Source organism: Sphaeramia orbicularis, chromosome 12, assembly GCF_902148855.1.
Source record: "Sphaeramia orbicularis chromosome 12, fSphaOr1.1, whole genome shotgun sequence".
NCBI lineage: Eukaryota > Metazoa > Chordata > Actinopteri > Kurtiformes > Apogonidae > Sphaeramia > Sphaeramia orbicularis.
The window spans coordinates 80,919,716-80,939,380 of NC_043968.1; the positions used below are offsets into that span (position 1 = coordinate 80,919,716).

The 19,665-nt window shown below is 38.1% G+C and overlaps 1 protein-coding gene and 1 long non-coding RNA gene across 2 annotated transcripts in view; both read left to right on the forward strand.

The window, feature by feature from the left end:
• LOC115429149 (transcription activator BRG1-like) overlaps positions 1-19,665 on the forward strand; it is a 61,117-nt gene that overhangs the window by 12,896 nt on the left and 28,556 nt on the right. Inside the window, exons 2-3 of the mRNA XM_030148397.1 lie at positions 15,566-15,742; positions 17,923-18,051. Coding sequence (XP_030004257.1) covers positions 15,566-15,742; positions 17,923-18,051 — 306 coding nt within the window. The remainder of the gene's footprint in view (positions 1-15,565; positions 15,743-17,922; positions 18,052-19,665) is intronic.
• Positions 1,415-4,030, forward strand: LOC115430281 (uncharacterized). The gene is made up of 4 exons (XR_003936917.1): positions 1,415-1,626; positions 2,313-2,430; positions 2,529-2,737; positions 3,938-4,030. It is a non-coding gene; the product is annotated as an uncharacterized LOC115430281 (long non-coding RNA).

Genomic DNA, 19,665 nt, shown 5'->3' on the forward strand with positions numbered 1-19,665 from the left:
CTCATCTGTGTGCATTTTTTCCACAGTGAGAGGATTAGGACTGTAGACTGAAAATGACAATTCCAGTAAAGGAGCGCATTTACAGAAGAAAGACAGAATGTTGCATCCAATTCTCTTTTTTCTCCATATATTCTCCCTTTATTTTGTGTCCATGTCCATTTGCATAAACAGCTGTTTCTCAGTGGAATTCCAGTCTTTGAGTCCTAAAGGCTCATGAGTGTCATGTGTGTGAGTCTTCCTTCATGGACACTTCAGCAGCTGAACACAAGAGGGCGCCGTCATCCTGTTCAAACACATCCACTCAGTCTGTGCATTTTCAATCCACATGTCTGTAGATTCCATCCAAAACTCCTGCTGTGTCTGCCACATATGAGGAGGAATTACTGCTGTTAAAGATCACACTCACACATGAGTCCATTTTATGGACTTGGACTTTGAACAAAGAGTGAATTCATGTGAAAATCATCTGTTTTTTCACATGTTGATGCTTTTGTTTGAATAAATGCAGATCAAACTCAATCCTTTACTCATGCAGATTATTGTCCATTTTTCATCCGATGTAAAATGACAAATAAAAGCATCTGAATTGAAGCTTTAGTTTGTGTTTTTTCTCAACATTAACAGGATACTTCTCAGTGACTTTTCCTCCCTTATGAAACAAAATATATGGCAATATATTGAAAAATATAATGCATTATATTAAAAAATACATTTTCATATATGGGAAAGTAGTGCATATATTTTCCAATATACTGCAATATATGCTTTAATCATATAGTGATACATATAAAACATATATTGCAATGAAGACAAAAACTGCCCTATATTTTTACATATAGTTTTATTGAAACTCAATTTCTTTCCATTGACACAAGTTTACATAAAGCAGATATTTATCAACACTTACATTACCTGGTACGCATAATAACATATTTCATTAAAATATGCATTGTGATATATATGAAAATAAGTGTTAATTGAAAAAAATGCTCAATAAGATGCCTTGTCAGTCATTTTGGCAACATAGGATGAAAAAGATGTGATTTTATACCTTAATGGGCTGAGTAGAGTTTCCAACTTCTACTTATAAACACAGCTGTGTATATGAATTTTACACACTCACTTTGATACTTGTCAGTGCGTACAAAAGTGCAGTTCAACCTGGTAAGCGACTGTGAAACAGCAAGTCACAAAAGGATATTGTCTATTCAATCGGTGCATTCTTTTTTACCTTGAGATTATGTATCCTGGTCTGGTATAGTATTTGTGAACGCAACACATGGACCAATGCAAAAGCAGAAACTTTTGAACCAGCGAATGACAGCCAATCACAGCACAGTAATACTAGCCAATGACAGCACAATAGGGCGGGAGTAGGCAGGCAGTGCAGCGGTCTTGGGAAAAGGGGGGAAAAGACCGCTAAAATACAAAACTGTCTAAGATTCGGTATGCCCTTGTGTTTTGGACTAATGGACCTGACAAGGATGCACGTAGTATCATACCAACAAAATGGATAATTGACCCGACGGATATTTCAAAGACATTTTGTGGAATGTCGCATAGCTAACACGAAGAAGCCTGTCAACGGATGGGAAGTTGAGTGTGCGGTGGTGATACAGTTAGCAGGTAAGTTCAACTGTAAACTAGCATGCTAAATGTGACATTAATCTTGTTTGTAATTAGTAAATTATTTGATCTTAGATGTATTTTGCAGAGTGCAGGGTTTCTGCTGGTAAGGTTTTGCCTACTGCCGTACTGCCCGTACCCCCATAGCATGATAAGTAGGACGGAAAGTGACGCACGCGTGGTTACCGACCGAAACGCACGCGCGTGCACACACATACACACTGCGCGCGTGCGGCGGAGCCCCCCCCACCCTCCACACACACACACACACACCGACCGAAAGGCACGCGTGTGTAACCCCCACACACACGGCCCGTGCACGGACCGAACCGAACCGAGATTACATATTTATTTGTACAAAAAGACCTACATATTGTCGTTTTTGTTAACTAACTGCTACTCAATTATCTCTGCTGGAGTGAGATACCGCCAAACTTTTGATTTAGGGAATTTTACAGAAAATAAAATGCTATTGCCTGATCTGAACCTTCATAACAGGCAAGAAAATACTTAAGTGTCAAAAAAGGGGTAACAGAGAAACCAAACTTGGGGCCAGCCACTTGGTGCCTGCTGCTCATTCATTAAAACATACCCTTTGCTGGCCAGTGTGTGAAATACAGCAAAAGTATAACATCCAAGTGAAGTACTTATTCCCCTTCATATTACATTTTAAATTTTTTCCCTAGAGATTCCAGCCATGTTAATGGACATGAGAACAGTTTTCACCAAGAATAATTCCTCCAAAGATCCCAACATCTCTGAGATTCTAAGTGAGGGGGAAACTGTGACACCTTCCAAACAGAAGTAAGTCTTTTTGCAATTGGGTAGAAATTAAACCATAAAATAGCATTCTGTTGCTTGTGGTGATTTTCTTTGTATTTTGTTTTTCTTTTTATAATAAGATGAAACGGGGATGATGGCACCACCACTGTCTCAACCCATTGTTGGGAGACAGCAAATGCACAAAATTCCCCCAGTGGGATGGCACGAGTGCTGCTGATGGGCCTTGTCAGTGTTGATGTTCTCCTGAAGTCCAACCTGACCCAACCCCTGATCCCACAGCAGAGCAACAACAGGCTCTTGATGGGGAAAAAAGTGCAAGCTTTACTTGGTAAGATATCCAATATTTTCAGAGCCGCCAGCAAGTTTTGGGGTGTGTGTATTATATAATACATTATTTGGACAGCTATTATACATTTTAAGGACAAGTAGCCTTCTGAGGTTGATAGTAGTAGTTCGAATCAGATGAGCACCTAATGTCAAAATCATTGCAAATGACTTTAGGACACACATCATGGATTACGCAAATCTAAGAATACCAGCTCAGTAGAGTATTGTTTGACTTGAGTCAGCAGCATATGAATATGCTTAAACCTCAGTTAAATGCAGGTCCTCTTGTAAAAATAGCATAACCAAATCAGTGAAATTTAGTAAGATATAATTCAATACAGATTAGTCTGGTACTGATTCCATCTCTGAAAATTTGTGTCACGGTAGACATAGACTGTAGTCAAATGACTGTTTCTCAGTGTTGGGATTGGTGCCCCTGAGAGGGTCATAAGATAATTTCCAGGGGTCTCCAAATAGTTGTGAAGGAAAAAAATCAAATATTTATCCATTACATTGCCTGTACAGATATATCTTTTGCCTCAAAATACATTTAATTGAATTGATTTAGGAGAATCAAAGAGCGCAGATATATGAACACTGATTGGACACAAAAAAAACCCTCATTTTGGCACTTTCAGAATAACATGAGTGGTATCGCAGCTTAAAGTGGTTGAGAACTACTGATCTATATTTGCCAATTATTTATCACCAAGCAGCATGTAGTGTAGCAGGCCCCTGTTCAATTTGTGTGCAGTAAATAAATACATTCACATTAAAATGCTTCTGTAGATTTCACTGAGGGGATTGTCACTGTCATATCCAGGTTTTTGGATTGTCTGAGAGCATTTGGATCCAGGGCTATGAGTTCATATGACAGTTTACAGTTTTGTTCATATTTATCAGGGTTTGTCATGACTTGATAGGATTTCCTGTTGTACTGCTTTAAGGCCAATATTAACTTTGATATCTCACAATCTCTTGGGTAGATTTCCATTAAAAATGATTGGCACAAAAAGAATGAACCATTAAACTATAAATATAGTGACCTCATGTCCTGTCCTGTCCACTGTTAGTGCCACCTTCAGGCCAAAATGTATAAACTATTCAATTATCTGCATTCCTCTTTTATTTGCCAAGCTCACTGACATTTTAATTTATTATGGATATTGTCATATCTATTTGTTATTGCACTGTTCTACAGATGCAGTTGGAAACCACCATCCAGGAACCAAGGGATCAGATGTAAGAAAATCCATCAACACAAGAATCTGTGAGTTAAGGCACCAAGTGAAGACAAAAATAAGATGGACTGTTAAATAGGATAACTGACTGTTTACTTTGGTCCTTTCCTTCTTTTATTCTTTCAATGTTCTGGACTATTTCTTTGATCAATGATCATCTTTAAATATGTGTGATTGTGAGAGTTAAGGCATTAAAATGTAGTCAATGTATGAGTATTAATTTTTTTACTACATGGTTTCCTGATGCTGTATTGAGTTGGACGCCACAATTTTATTTCCTATGCAGGGCCTTGTTTTAATGTTTAATTGGATTATGTTTACATAAGGGTAGGGAAGGAAATTCTAGAGACAGTAGTTGATGAATGAGTCTAATTCCCAGGTTGCAAAATACCAACTTTTTGGTTTTCACTTTCTGGCTGAATTGAGAACCTGGGAATGACACCCACCAATCAGTTATCTTTTTCCAGAATGCCTTCCCTACCAAGGCAGAATAAGTATGAAGTCTGACAATATGGTGTTGGTTCTGAGATGGTGTATTGTATTACGGTTACCATTACCATGGGCGTATGGTTTAAAAAAATTAAAGATGATTTCGATTTTAGTTTTGATGAGTCTGTATTTTTTTTATCATGTCGCACACTTACATATTACACACATACATGCACTATGTGTATTTTCACATTTATATACAGTTTATAATTGTGTATATTGTACATATATAAAAAAGTGAAGTGTATTACTAAATATATGTAATTATATATTTAGTAATACACTTCACAATATATGTATGTATATATGGGCATATATATACATATATATATATATATATATATATATATATATATACACACACACACATATTTTGAAGTGTATTACTAAATATATAATTACATATATTTAATAATACACTAGACAATATATATATGTATATATGCATACATACATTATGAAGTGTATTACTAAATATATAATGACATATTTACATATATAAGTAAATATATTGTCATATATGTTTCAATATATGGAAAGCGGCAATTCCTTATGTATTTTTCAATATATTGTAATATAATACAAAATATATTGACACAATATATTATTCTGTATATTTTAAATATAAATATATATTATACAATAATATATTTTTTCAGTCAGTAATATATTGATAGTCAATATATAGAGAAATATATTTTCTTTGCATAAGGGGAGGGTGTCAAGGAACATTTTTCCAAGATCATCAGATACTGGATCAGACACAACTGACACGGCAATAGAATAATAATGTGTTCAATTCATCTGGAAACTGTGTGGTTACAGTTCTGATTCCATTACCTGGAGCTCCTGTCACTCATTTCTTCTAAATTGCTCTGAAATTATATTCATTTGGATTGTTATTACATAATGAACCATGTTATTACTTTTTTTTTAAAAAATAAAAATGTGTAATTTTGTCATAAATGTCTCAAATTGTAATAAGTTACTACATAATGTGAATAAATTGACTCTATAATGCGTTGACGTAGTTGATTCCAAAATGCCTCAGTTTCTTACAGAATGCGGCTTTATTCCAAGATGAGGTGACATTCTTATTCCATTTGGAACTTTTATTACATCATGGGAATTGATGACATCATGCGGCTCAACAGACCCCCCCATCAGGGTAAATCCAGAGGTGGTTCTTCTGAGTGTTGGACACAGTGTGGATCAAAGGAGGCCCATCAGGATCATGTGTTCTGGGACTGAACCAACATGCACCAATACTGGAGGGATATTCACAGGACTTTAATATGGGTCTGCAAGGTTCCTGTTCCCTACAACTGTGGACATCTAGATTTGGCTCATGTCTCAGTACTAGAACGGAGGGAGGATCCAAAAGTATTCCAGGCGCTTTTAGCAGCCGGCAAGAAATGGATTACAAGAAGGAGGTTGAAGCCAACTGCAGCAACATTAGCAGACTGGTACCAGAGCGTCTGGCAAATGTTCAACATGGAAAAATGGACTTACTCCATCAGAATCCACAGGGAGACATTTGAGCAGATTTGGGACAATTGGATTCAGTTTGGATCCTCTAGCCCACAGGTGTCAAACATGCGGCCCGGGGGCCAAATCCGGCCCACCAAAGGGTTCAATCTGGGCCCTGGGATGAATTTGTGAAATGCAAAAATGACACTGAAGAGATGAACAATCAATGATGTTCAAATCATTTGAGCTCCATTCAATCTAAAAGATAGATAGATAGATAGATAGATAGATAGATAGATAGATAGATAGATAGATAGATAGAATGACAGAATGATAGATAGAACGATAGAACAATAGAACTGACTCTGTAAAGCCCTTTGAGATAACCTTGTTGTGATATTGGGCTATACAAATAAAGTTGAATTGAATTGAATTGAATAGAACGATAGAACGATAGATAGATAGATAGATAGATAGATAGATAGAACGATAGAACGATAGATAGATAGATAGATAGAACGATAGATAGAACGATAGATAGAACGATAGATAGATAGATAGATAGATAGATAGATAGATAGATAGATAGAACGATAGAACGATAGATAGATAGTGTTACGGAAAAAATATTACTCTACTAATTCGTCTAACAGTGAGCACAACATTGGTTTGGTGAAATACATTTTGACTGGTTTACCACTGGCTATTGTAGAAAGGATGGGTTTGTCAGATAATGTTCGTCAAAGTAAAATCCCCTTTTCCCAATATAACTAAACTTGTAGTTTCTAAATCTACCAAGAAGTTGTTTACCAAAAAAAAACCCCTAAAGATATCATTGATAACCATTTAAAACATGTGAGTGTGTGTGCGTGGCGTAGGTGTGTGACATCAGTATAGACAGCTGATGTGCAGATGCAGAATGTGGGTTAGTAAGCATGTGTATGACTTCTGCTCCAGGGGAGGGGGAGGAGAGGAGAGAGAGAGAGAGGTGCAGGTGTAGGTGTCTCACAGCCTAGTTGCTTTGGAACCCTTGTTGCCTGTATCCTCTTAGTTGCTTTGGAACCCTTGTTGCCTGTATCCTCTTAGTTGCTTTGGAACCCTTGTTGCCTGTATCCTCCAGGTCGTTGCTACCGGCAACCAAACGCTGTTGTCTGTTGTATCTGTCTCGTCCACATCTCCTCATTTTGGCCTCGGCCACCTTTGCCTTGATGTTTTTTGGTGACCGTGGGCGATGAACCAAAACTGGACCATCCGCACCAGAGACTTCCACCATCAGACATGAGACACCACTGATGTCTTCATATTCACAGTCTGGTGGATTCAGATCAAACAGTCTTTCTCAGATCATAACCAGTCACAGTCTCACCCCAGCTGCTTTTTCCTTCAGCTCTGAGTTTGTTGCTGATGTTGACAGTTGCTCTGGCATGACGCTGTTGAGGTTGATGCAGAGGGGGAGGAGGAGGAGGAGGAGCTGCATGCTCAGGGGGACGGACAGTGGCTTCCTGCTGCCGGTGGTCTGTGGGTGTACCATTGGTTGTGGTCGACGCAGGCAGGTGTGGTCATCTTCTGGGAGGAACTTCAGAGCTGTGAGGTTGGGGTATAGAGAGGAGTGGAGAAAGGAGGAGGGGAGGGGGAAGAGGAACTGTAGGGAGGTGGAGCAGAAGGTTGACGTACTAGGTGCGATTCCCTGTGTGTGACAAAGAACAATCCGTTTGCGTGAGACAAAGTTTTCAAGTTTAGTTTCCAAACATTGTTTTCTGTCCCTAATCTCTGCTCCTTCTATCCACTTCCGCAAAACCTTCAACTGGTCCTCAAAATCTCTCAGTTCTGCCTTTTTTTTTTTTTTTTCTCTTAGATAATTCACCTTTTTCTCTAAGATCATTCACCTTTTTTAGGCCTTTTCTGTTTACACTTTCTTTAAATTTCAGCAATGTTTTGTAAAGACAAGGTACCTTCAGAAGGAAAGCCATCATGTTCAATCCATTCAGAAACCCATTTGAAAACATCTAGCCCATATTTAGTATTACTCATGCATTTGAATCTTGGCCCGTCACAATCCGGTGGCGGGACTTAAAATTTGCATTTCTCATCTAACAATAACACAAAAACGCAAATTTCTTAAACTATTTATTAATGTCCCAATTGGAACATTAATCTTCCAGACACGACGATCTGGGCCGCAAAAACTTTAAAATGACGAAATTGTCAAATACGGTGCTTTACCAGGCGTTGGGCATCCCCAACTTACATTACGTCGCTGCGTAACTACAACAAACTAATTAATTCCCCACGATAAAGAAATTAATCAGTCAGCATCGACTTTGACCGACAACAAGATTCACAATGTCATGAGCTTTACCCCCACAAAATTATCAACCATAGAATAATAAGTAAGAAAGTTAGAAAAACAAGTAGAAAATCGAGCTCTTGTTTTGTTTCTGGTCCAATTGTTTCAGCTGATTTTGATTCAAAGAACCCCCTTCAGAAAGCCAAATGGGCTTGTCCAGACCGTCAGACACTGAATGCTTTCAGAACCATATTTTTTAGTCATGTCCTCTACCAAAGGCCCTGTCGGAACTTGTACGCCTTTGCTTTGCTTATTGCCCATAGCCAAATCCTGGTTTGACTAGTCCCGGCGACCCTCCGTAGGAAGATCCCACGGATGCTGTCTAGCACGGCCGCGTGGTTGGGCACAAAACAAAGGACACCGAACAAGTAACCAGTTAACCTCCCCACCAGGGCCCTAGTGAGTGCTGAGTTGCTAATAGGTTAAGGGTTAGTTGTTATGTCAACCGGTTGACTGCGTTCCAAACGCTTTACCCTTTTATCGATTAAATCAGCCTAACCATGAAACGCCGTGACGCCGCACTACCACGTTTCCTGATTTAACGATATTGAACACAGGCGTCCCTGTGCCTATCACACTTCGTTTCTCAGGTACAAGTGGATTAAAAACCCCGTGGACCTAACCACATAAAGTCAGACCGTCTCAGTCTTCGTCTGAGGGGTATCTCTTTCTATGGAGCTCCAAATAAAGGGATTTCTTTGACACTGAACGTTTGATCTTATCCTTCATTATTATAGACGAATTAGTAGAGTAATATTTTTTCCGTAACGATAGATAGAACGATAGATAGAACGATAGATAGAACGATAGATAGATAGATAGATAGATAGATAGAACGATAGATAGAACGATAGATAGAACGATAGATAGAACGATAGAACGATAGATAGATAGATAGATAGATAGATAGATAGATAGATAGATAGATAGATAGATAGATAGATAGATAGATAGATAGATAGATACTTTATTGATCCTCAGGGTAAATTCAAAAGGATCAGACCAGTCAAATACTGTCAGAATAACCGAGAAATTCTGAAAACTGCAGATTTTTCTCTTTGTTTCAGTGTAAAAAAAGTTACATTACACAATAATAGTTACATTTATAGACCTGCCTTTTATATAAAAAAAAAAAAACAGTGAATATGTGAAATGTCTTCAGAGAAGTGTGTGGAATTTTCATCCTGTTCTGCCTGTTCTTAAATGTTTGGTGTATTTGTAGATCCACTGTGGTCTGTAAGTTGTGATTCACATGTAGAAATGATAAACTAAGGCAGAATATTGTTAACACTGCACTGATTTTTGTAGGAATTTCCAGGTTGTTCATACACTCCAAACAAAAAGTGAAGGATATTTTTTTAATTTTTGGCTATTTTTTTCAGTTGGGATTCTTGCACAGCGCTTCGTACTTTTTTGTGTGTGAATTGAGTTGAAACACATTTTTTTAATGACCATAGTTTTATTTACAAATGGCAAAAATGACCAAAAAAATGACCCAAAAAAATGAAATATCCTTCACTTTTTGTTTGTAGTGTATTTGTTCATGTTATGTTCCAGTACAATTCGTAGATCTAAACATTTTCATGATGGAATTTTCCTTTTTTCCCTCTAAATGTCTTCTCCAGTTCTCTCTCTTCTTTGACTGGTGCGGCCCACTTTAGATCAGATCAGGTTGGATGTGGCCCCTGAACTCAAATGAGTGGGACAGCCCTGCTCTAGCCCAAGGTTCCAATAGTTTGGGCTTTTTCATTCTACTGTAGTTTGATTTAGTTTGTACTTTTTTGTCTCTACTTCAGTTGGTTTGAATTGGTTTTTAGAGCAGGTTTGCTAGTTTCTGTTAGTTTTTGTTTTTGTCTAAATCCTTAGTTGTAGTTTAGTTTGAGTTTGTTCATATTTTGGATTTTTGTCGTCGTCGTATTCAAATAAATCCCAGACAGGACTCTGCTGCTTTCTCCCAACTTTAGTCTCCATGTTTCCAGATAGAGTGGGAACGAGAAGACGACTCTAAACGACAAGTGACGACAAATGACGGACCGTCAAGTGTCGTACGGTGACAGCAGCTAAAACTGCTCCAGCCAAATCAACTGATTTCAGATCAATCCAACGTCGACAAAGACGAAAACGAAGGGAATTTTATCCAGAATTTTAGTTAGTTTTGTAAACACACAATACAGTTTCAGTTAGTTATGTTTTTTTCTTTTAATTCTAGTTTTTATTTATTTCAGTTCAATAAATGTTTATTCAATTCTAGTTTTGGTCATTTCATTAGTTTTCCTTAACGATAAAAACCTTGCTCTAGCCGCCCAGAATTTGTATCACTCCTCTAAGAATTTCTTCTTTACAGTCTCCCGATATTTATTCTTTGCGTTCTTTTACTTTTGCATAAACGTGTAATGTTTAAAGAACCCAGAGGTATTGAAAACTGTGACTGTCTTTATTTAAGTGAGAAATACCAAAACTGTAAGCACTCACTTCATATGTTTTTGACTTTTTTTTTGTTTGACATGTATAAAATAAGAAAAACTAAAAGGACTCTAATGGATATCATATGTATGAATGTTAATGCACAGATATCTTGCTCCATGTCCAATCAAAACAAAATAAAAAAAAAAAACAAAGAGAAAAATGTGCAGTTGTCATTATTTCTCTGTTATTCTGATGGTATTGAATTGGTCTGAATGTGGAACCTGAACTAAAAGGATTGTTTAGATCTTCAGTGTCATTTTTGCATTTCACTAATTCCTCCCCAGGGCCGGACTGGACCCTTTGGTGGGCCAGACTTGGCCCCTGAGCCACATGTTTGACACCTGTGCTGTAAAGTTTGCAGTAAAAACTGTGTCTTTGAGGAAACAGTGTTTTGTGCAGCAGTGACTGTCATTCCATGGATTCACAGGTTGAAGTCATTCTGTTCAATCATTTCCTAAATGTGTTGAGTTGTTTTCAGTCTTTGATAAACAGCTGATCTTTGTTGTTGTTTTTCTTGGGAACAGTTGGAGGTCTGTTCCCAAACGTGTGATGCTCATTCTCTGGGCTGAAGCAGTGCTTGATCTTTTCTAGTTGATTTTCTTTGGGTCTCTTTCTAAATGTGTTGTGTCTGAGTCTTCCTTCATGGACACTTCAGCAGCTGAACGAGTGAAAAGCTGAACACAAGAGGGCGCCGTCATCCTGTTCAAACACATCCACTCAGTCTGTGCATTTTGGAATCCAGTTTGTCTGCTCGCTCCCAGAAAAACACACCACCACAGGAATGTGTTTGTGGAGCTTTAAACCAGTGAAGAGTGAAAGGACTGAAGAGACCAAAGGATTAGAACAGGGCTGTCAAACATGCGGCCCGGGGGCCAAATGTGGCCCACCAAAGGGTCCAGTTCAGCCCCTGGGATGGTTTTGACAAGTGCAAAAATTCCACAGTCTTGAATTGAACTAAGCAAAAAAAAAAAAAAAGACCTTGAATTAAGGAGAAAATCTTGAATTAAGCCAAAAAAAAAAAAAAAAATCTTCAATTAAGCAAAAAAAATCTTCAATTAAGTAAAAAAGTCTTCAATTAAACAAAAAAAATCTCAAATTTAGCAAAAAATCTTGAATTAAGCAAAAAAAAGCTTGAATTAAGTAAAAAAATCTTGAATTAAGCCCAAAAAAAAAAAAAAAAATCTTCAATTAAGCCAAAAAAAAAAAATCTTTAATGAAGTAAAAAAATCTTCATTTAAAAAAAAAAAAAATCTCAAATTTAGCAAAAAATCTTGAATTATGCAAAAAAAAAAATTCAATTCAGTAAAAATAAAACTTGAATTAAACAAACAAAAAAAAAAACTAGCTCTAATCAAGGAAAAAATCTTCAATTAAGCAAAAAAAAAAATCTTCGATTAAGTAAAAAACTTTTCAATTAACAAAAAATTCCAATTTAGCAAAAAATCTTAAATTGAGCAAAAAAAAAATTCAATTGTTTAAAAATAAATCTTGAATTAAGCCAAAAAAAAAACAAAAACTTCAATTAAGTAGAAAAAATCTTGAATTAAGCCAAAAAAATCTAGAATTAACAACTTCAATTTTGTTCTTTGTTTTAGTGCCATAAATAACATTAAATTATGAAAATATTTACATTTACAAACTATCCTGTAACAATAAAATGTGAATTATCTGAACAAATATGAACAACCTGAAATGTCTAAAGACAATTCAGCCCAGTTTGAACTCTTTTCTTCCTGTTCCTCAGTGTTTAGTGTCTTTGTAGATCTGATCCAGAATGCACATGGACTAATGAGAAATGGAGGAAGAATATTATTGAAATTGCACTAAAGTTTCTTATGTTTTTTAATTTAAATTTCAGTTTTTTCAGGGTTTTTTTTTGTTTTTTGAATAGTTTATAAAAGTAAGTATTTTCATAATTTAATGTGGGGTTTTTTTTACACTAAAACAAAGCCAAAAATGTGGAGTTGTCATTGTTTCCAGGTTATTGTGTTCTTCTTTTCCTGGTCCAGCCCACTGCAGATCAAATTGAGCTGAATGTGGAACTGAACTCAAATGAGTTTGACAGCCCTGGATTAGAAAGAACAAACCTGTCCTGTTGAGTTCAAACCAATGGAAAAGAGCTGAAAAACACACACCTTCAGTTTGTTTTCAGAGCAGGCTTCACACTGATCAGTGAAGTGGTTTTACACCTGAGTTTGTCAACGCATCAACTAAGCAATAATAGTCCAACGGAGAAATGAGTCAAGTGGGAACACAAAGGACTGGAGGATCCTCTGGGCCTGATGTTGGAACCAGATCCACATTTGAGCCTTTGTGTCCACCTCAAGAAGACAACAGGAGTTGAAGAAAGAAATGAGCCAATCAACATCCACTAACATGTCAGCTGACGGATCAGAGCTCCTCCCACCGCAGCCGTCCACTCCTGACGTCTTTCCATGTGAGACTCAGATGGATCCAGGAAACAGCTGAGTGTGACGAACACAAACCCTTTAGTGTTGGACGTCCACAGGTGAGTTTGATCTGGGACTCTGTGAATCCAATCAGGACGCTTTGATCTGAGTCTGTGACAATGAACTGATCTGGAAACACTTTACACATGTTTGGGATGTTTACACCAGTTTGGATTCATCAAGTTGTTTGGATTGGACTGTGACAACTGTTGACCTTTGACCTTTGACCTTCACACTTTAGTCAATTATTGATGAACTCGAATGGGATCAGGTGATAAAGAGCTGCTGTTTAGGTCAAAGAAACCAACGTCAGCGTCTTTCTGACCTTCCTCAGTCGTCGTCTACAGATTCAAGTCAGACACAACAGGACACCACACTCTCAAAAACAGAGGTACCAGATCAGAACATTTATGGACCTAGAAGGACATTTTTGAAGACTGTTCTCTCAAAAGTACAATATTGGTCTGTAGGAGGCCACAATGTCACCTTTAGACGATGAAAAAGGCTCCAAAGTTCTGTCCAGTCCAAATGTGTACTCTAAGGTACCTGCAGCATTCAAACCTGTGTGTAGAGCATGAGAATAGGCTCTAGGCTAGGAGAACTGAACAGTAGGACTAATTAGAGTTCAAACATTAGGCTGAGAGCATTATTTATTAGATATCATACTGTCATTACTCTAGATTATATTGAATAATCATTTGTGTTTTAATTTAATAGCCCAATTAGCTCAATGATAATAGCCGAATCATTTCTTTCTCTTATTAGAACCTCTGATTATTGACATAATCTGTGTTTGATCCAGTTTTCATTCACACCTCCATGTCTTCATGTCGTAGTTTGCCAATGCCGTTTTTTTTTTTTCTCATGTAGTCCACCGGTTCAAACTGTAAACATCAAGGCATAAGATAAGATAAGATATTCCGTTGTTGATCCCACAATGGGGAAACTCACAGTGTTGTCAGCAGCAAAATATACACATAAACATAAACATACACATACACGTAAAACAACAACAGTCAAAATAATTTGAGTAAAAAGTGTTTAAAAGGAGAGTGCAAATACGGTTTGTTATGAATGTAGTGCAATGGTTACAAATACAAAAAATACATAAATAAATTTATTTATGTATTTATTTATTTATGTATTTTTTTGTATTTATTTATGTATTTTTTGTATTTTATTTTATTTTATTTTTATTTTATTTTTTATTTTTGTATTTTATTTTTTTTGTATTTTGTATTTTTTGTATGTATTTTTTTCGGTATATATTCAAATCCGTATAAATACGGATTTGAATATATACAGATTAGGACAGGTGCGGTTTAAGATATATAAATATGGGGCCTATAGACAGTGATGGACAACATAAATGGAATGGAGGGAGGGTTGTTAATTACACAACATATGTGGTGATCTAGTGGAGCAGGCATTATCAACTATAGGAGAGTTTTCTTTCTATGTAAAGTACTTAAGGTACAAAAATGGACCATTTCAAAGGGTACAGAAATGTCTCTGAAAAAAGTCCACCGCCAAAGACAAGCATTTGGACCCTTTGAAGTACAAGCTGTCAAACCTTCCTGTCAAACCTTTCAAAATAAAAGTAGATTGAGCTGCTGTGTATCATGTAAAGCACAGGTGTCAAACATGCGGCCCGGGGGCCAAATCCGGCCCGCCAAAGGGTCCGATCCGGCCCCTGGGATGAATTTGTGAAATGTAAAAATGACACTGAAGATATTATAAGTCAAGGATGTTCAATTTAAAGTGGGACAGACCAGTCAAATACTTTCAGAATAACCTAGAAAGAATGAAAAAAAGCATTTTTTTCTTTTTGTTTTAGTGTCAAAAGTAGAATTCCAAAAAAAATGTTTCCATTTACAGACTGGCTTTTCACCAAAAATATGAACAACCTGAAATGTCTAAAGAGAAGTATGTAGTATTTGAACAATATTCTGCCTATTATCAAATGTTTGGTGTATTTGTAGATCCACTGTGATCTGTAAGTTGTGATGCACATTTATAAATGATAAACTGAGGTGGAATATTGTTCAAATGACACTGATTTTTCTTCAGAATTTTCAGCTTGTTCATATTTGTTCATGTTAGGTTCAAGTACGGTTCGTAGATGTAAACATTTGAATGATGGAATTGGACTTTTTCACTGAAAAACACAGAGAAAACTTTGGAGTTGATATTGTTTCTAAGTTCTTCTCCTATTATTGACATTCTTTTACTGGTCCGGCCCACTTTCTTTCATATTGGGCTGAATGTGGAACTGAACTCAAATGAGTTTGACAGCCCTGATGTAAAGGATGAATCAGTGTGGATTCAGGTCTGGACTGATGGTTTGTGTTCTGATGTGGATTCAGCCGAATGGATCAGAGTGAGGACAGAGAGGAGGGAGCCCCTCCCTGGAAGACCACCCACAGACCCCCAACAGGACCTAGACCCAAACCTCGACCTGGACCCAGCTGTGTGTCCATGAAGAGTGATGACTCCATGTATGAACCCATATGGTTGAAACCAGGTCGTGTTCCACAGACTCAGTAAGTGAACCTCAGATCTGGTCCAGATCCACCAACAGGGTTTTCAGCTCAGTCAGTCTGAACTTGGCGTTCTATGTCCAAACTAAAGTTAGTCCTGTTGAACCGTCGGTATCACATCGTTTTTATTCTTCAGTTCAATAAAAGACGCAACAGGACACTAACACTTCCTGTCAAACCTTTCAAAATAAAAGCTGACACAACATTAACTACAGTATGTCATATACCAGGACTTTCTACTGCATCCAGGAGAATGATGAAAATATGTTCTGTAAGTTTAAGATCCATTTATTGATATTACTATTATTATTATTATTATTATTATTATTATTATTATCATTATTACTATTATTATTATTATATCCACTAAATGCAGTTTCATGGATATAATGTTCTTACTCCAAACACCTCCACCGTCAGATCTTCTTGGTGTTTTGTCGATAACTAGGACAGATTTGGTTGGATTTCTTCTCCTTGATAACCAACACAGTGGACCCCCTAGTGGAAGAACCCTCTGGAGTTCAGCTTCTATCAGTATTATAAGTCATCCACATGGGGGCGCTTATTTGAAAATCAGTTTTTTGGACATAGTAGTAGTAGTAGTTTATTTCGAGCACATTGAATCATCAGATAACAGAATCATACAACATGGTCCAAAAATAAATAAATAAATACAATTTTTTTCTGCGCTCGAAATGGAGTGGGACTCCAACTCACCAACTGACAAACTTATATTTGACACTCTTTTTAAAACTGTCGAATTTGCACAATGTACAAAACTGTATTTGCACTACAATCATTTATATATATATCCATAAACATATATTTTTACAGACTGTATTCCTGTACATTTCCACTCACTGTAGAAATCCTTCAACTTGCACTTTCTGTCCATATTCCATTGTAAATCCACTGTAAATCTAAACCCATTGTTGTCTCTGTCTCTACTGGACTGTTTGTCTCTATTGTGTCCAGGTCCACATGTTGTTCTTGGTTCATGTCGGAACTGGATGTCGTGAGCGATGTAAAAACTGAAGCCAAATTCCTTGTATGTGTTCACATACTTGGCCAATAAAGCTGATTCTGATTCTGAAATAGTCGGCCAATCAAGGTCAAACTCAGTTCATATTGATCGTCCAGCAAATATCTAATATCTTTTCGGACATTCTTCAGGCTGGATATCCTTAGTGTGAACGTGATAACTCTCCCCCTTTAGCAACGACATCGGTGACCCCTAGGGGAAGAACACTGTTGATTTGGGTGTTCCATGAATATTATCACTTGTCCAAATGGGAACGCTTCTGTTGAAAACTTTTTTTGGGACATTATTAATAGATATAGTAGGACAATCCAACTCAAATTTGGTTCATTGTATTTGTATTTGAGTGTGAATTGAATGTATTTAAATACCTTTCTGCAGTATTTCTATCTGTATTTGAGGTTTTAAATTGAGACAGTATTTGTATTTGAATACTCTGTCAAAGTATTTGAAAACAACTCCAATACTTTTCAAATCCTTTATAAATACTTTGACAGTATTGAACAGATGACAGATTCAATAGATATTGTTTGCTAGCCACACTGAGCAGATCCTCACAGATGAGGTAGTTGGGCTCTTAATCCTTGTCCAAACAATAGTTCATATTTCAGGTGCAGGGCAGTTGAGATACAAAACATGTTGGGCTGATGTGAATCATGAAATCCTGATGTGTCTTCCTTTACCTGGTGTCTTCTGCCAGTTTGTTTGCAGAGGTGCATTCTGGGAGAATAAGGATCATCTCACGTTTGATAATGTTGTGAAAATATCAAATGAACAGTTGTGGGTATTTCTATACAATGTCACATTTCATATTAAATCTCTCCACAGTCTGCTTTCTGAAGAATAATGAAGTTGGTATCTTTTGTACATTGTGTTGTTTATTTGCTTTATTATAGAACAGAGGATTGGGGGGATTCTGGGGACATACCCTCGCTGTCGGCCCCTGACAGCATAAGCCTCGTTATTATTGTTGTTTCAGTTTCAATTATACAACATGAATTTCTGTTACTGATATAAAACTACACTATGTCACAGAAAGTTAGATTTCACTGTGTTCTGTTGAATTATGGAACACAATTTACAACATCAACCAGATCAATGTCAGAGTTCAGCACTAAAACCACTGTACCATCAATGTTCACAGACCTGGACCTGGACCTGGACCAGGACCTGAATCTGGATCTGGACCTGGACCCAGCTGTGTGTCCATGAAGAGTGATGCCTCCATGTTTGAACCCATAGAGTTTAAACCAAGCCGTGTTCCACAGACTCAGTAAGTGAACCTCAGATCTGGTCCAGATCCACCAACAGGGTTTTCAGCTCAGTTAGTTCTAACTTGGCGTTCTATGTCCAAACTAAAGTTAGTCCTGTTGAACTGTCGGCGTCACATGGTCTTTTTCTTCAGCCTCTGGTTCAGACACTGGCAGGAGAATCACACTAAACCTGATCAATGAAAATCTGTTGTGGTGGGACCTGGTCCTGGATGATCCTGGATCAGAGTCCAGGGTTGGTTCCTGGTCCATTGAACACCTTTGTATCATATGTTGTGAGTGCAGATGGTGAGGACACACATTGTTAGGACAGAGCTGTTGGTTTCATCCAAATGTGGATGAGATCAACTAAACCCAGTGAGTGTGAAGCTCCAAACAGACTGAGATGTGGATTCTCTGGGATCAGCAGGACCAGGACACCTGTCCCACTACAGGGGGTCATGTGACTCATGTTGTGGTCCAGGTGTGTCCACCTGTGGGTGTCAGTGTGGACAGACATAATGTGAGCTCATTGTTGATGTTTGGTCCACAGGGCGGAGCAGCAGAGCTCAGAGGTTCCCACTGGTCTACAGGATCAGACTCAGCTGGACTCTCAGCGGAAACTGAAACGTAACCTGCAGCAGAAGTTTGAGTGTGTGTTTGAGGGCATCGCTAAAGCAGGAAACCCCAAAACCCTCCTGAACCAGATCTACACAGAGCTCTACATCACAGAGGGAGGGGCTACAGAGGTCAACCAGGACCATGAGGTCAGACAGATTGAAACAGCATCCAGGAACCCACACAGACCACCAAATACCATCACATGTGAAGACATCTTTAAAACACCAGCTGACAGAGATCAGCCAATCAGAACGGTGCTGACAAAGGGCGTGGCTGGCATCGGGAAAACAGTGTCCACACAGAAGTTCAGTCTGGACTGGGCTGAAGACAAAGCCAACCAGGACATCCACTTCATATTTCCATTCACCTTCAGAGAGCTGAATGTGCTGAAACAGAAGAAGTTCAGCTTGGTGGAACTGGTTCAGCACTTCTTCACTGAAACCAAAGAAGCAGGAATCTGGATCTTTGCAGACCACCAGGTGGTGTTCATCTTAGACGGTCTGGATGAGTGTCGACCTCCTCTGGACTTCAACAACACTCAGATCCTGACTGATGTGACAGAGTCCAGCTCAGTGGATGTGCTGCTGATGAACCTCATCAGGGGGAACCTGCTTCCCTCTGCTCGCCTCTGGATAACCACACGACCTGCAGCAGCCAATCAGATCCCTGCTCAGTGGGTGGACATGGTGACAGAGGTCAGAGGGTTCAAGGACCCACAGAAGGTGGAGTACTTCAGGAAGAGGTTCACAGATGAGGAACAGACCAACACAATCATCTCCCACATCAAGAGGTCCCGAAGCGTCCACATCATGTGTCACATCCCAGTCTTCTGCTGGATCACTGCTACAGTTCTGGAGGATGTGTTGAAGAGCACAGAAAGAAGACAACTGCCCAAGACCCTGACTGAGATGTACATCCACTTCCTGGTGGTTCAGGCCAAACTGAAGAACGTCAAGTATGATGGAAGATCTGAGACAGATCCACACTGGAGTCCAGAGACCAGGAAGATGATTGAG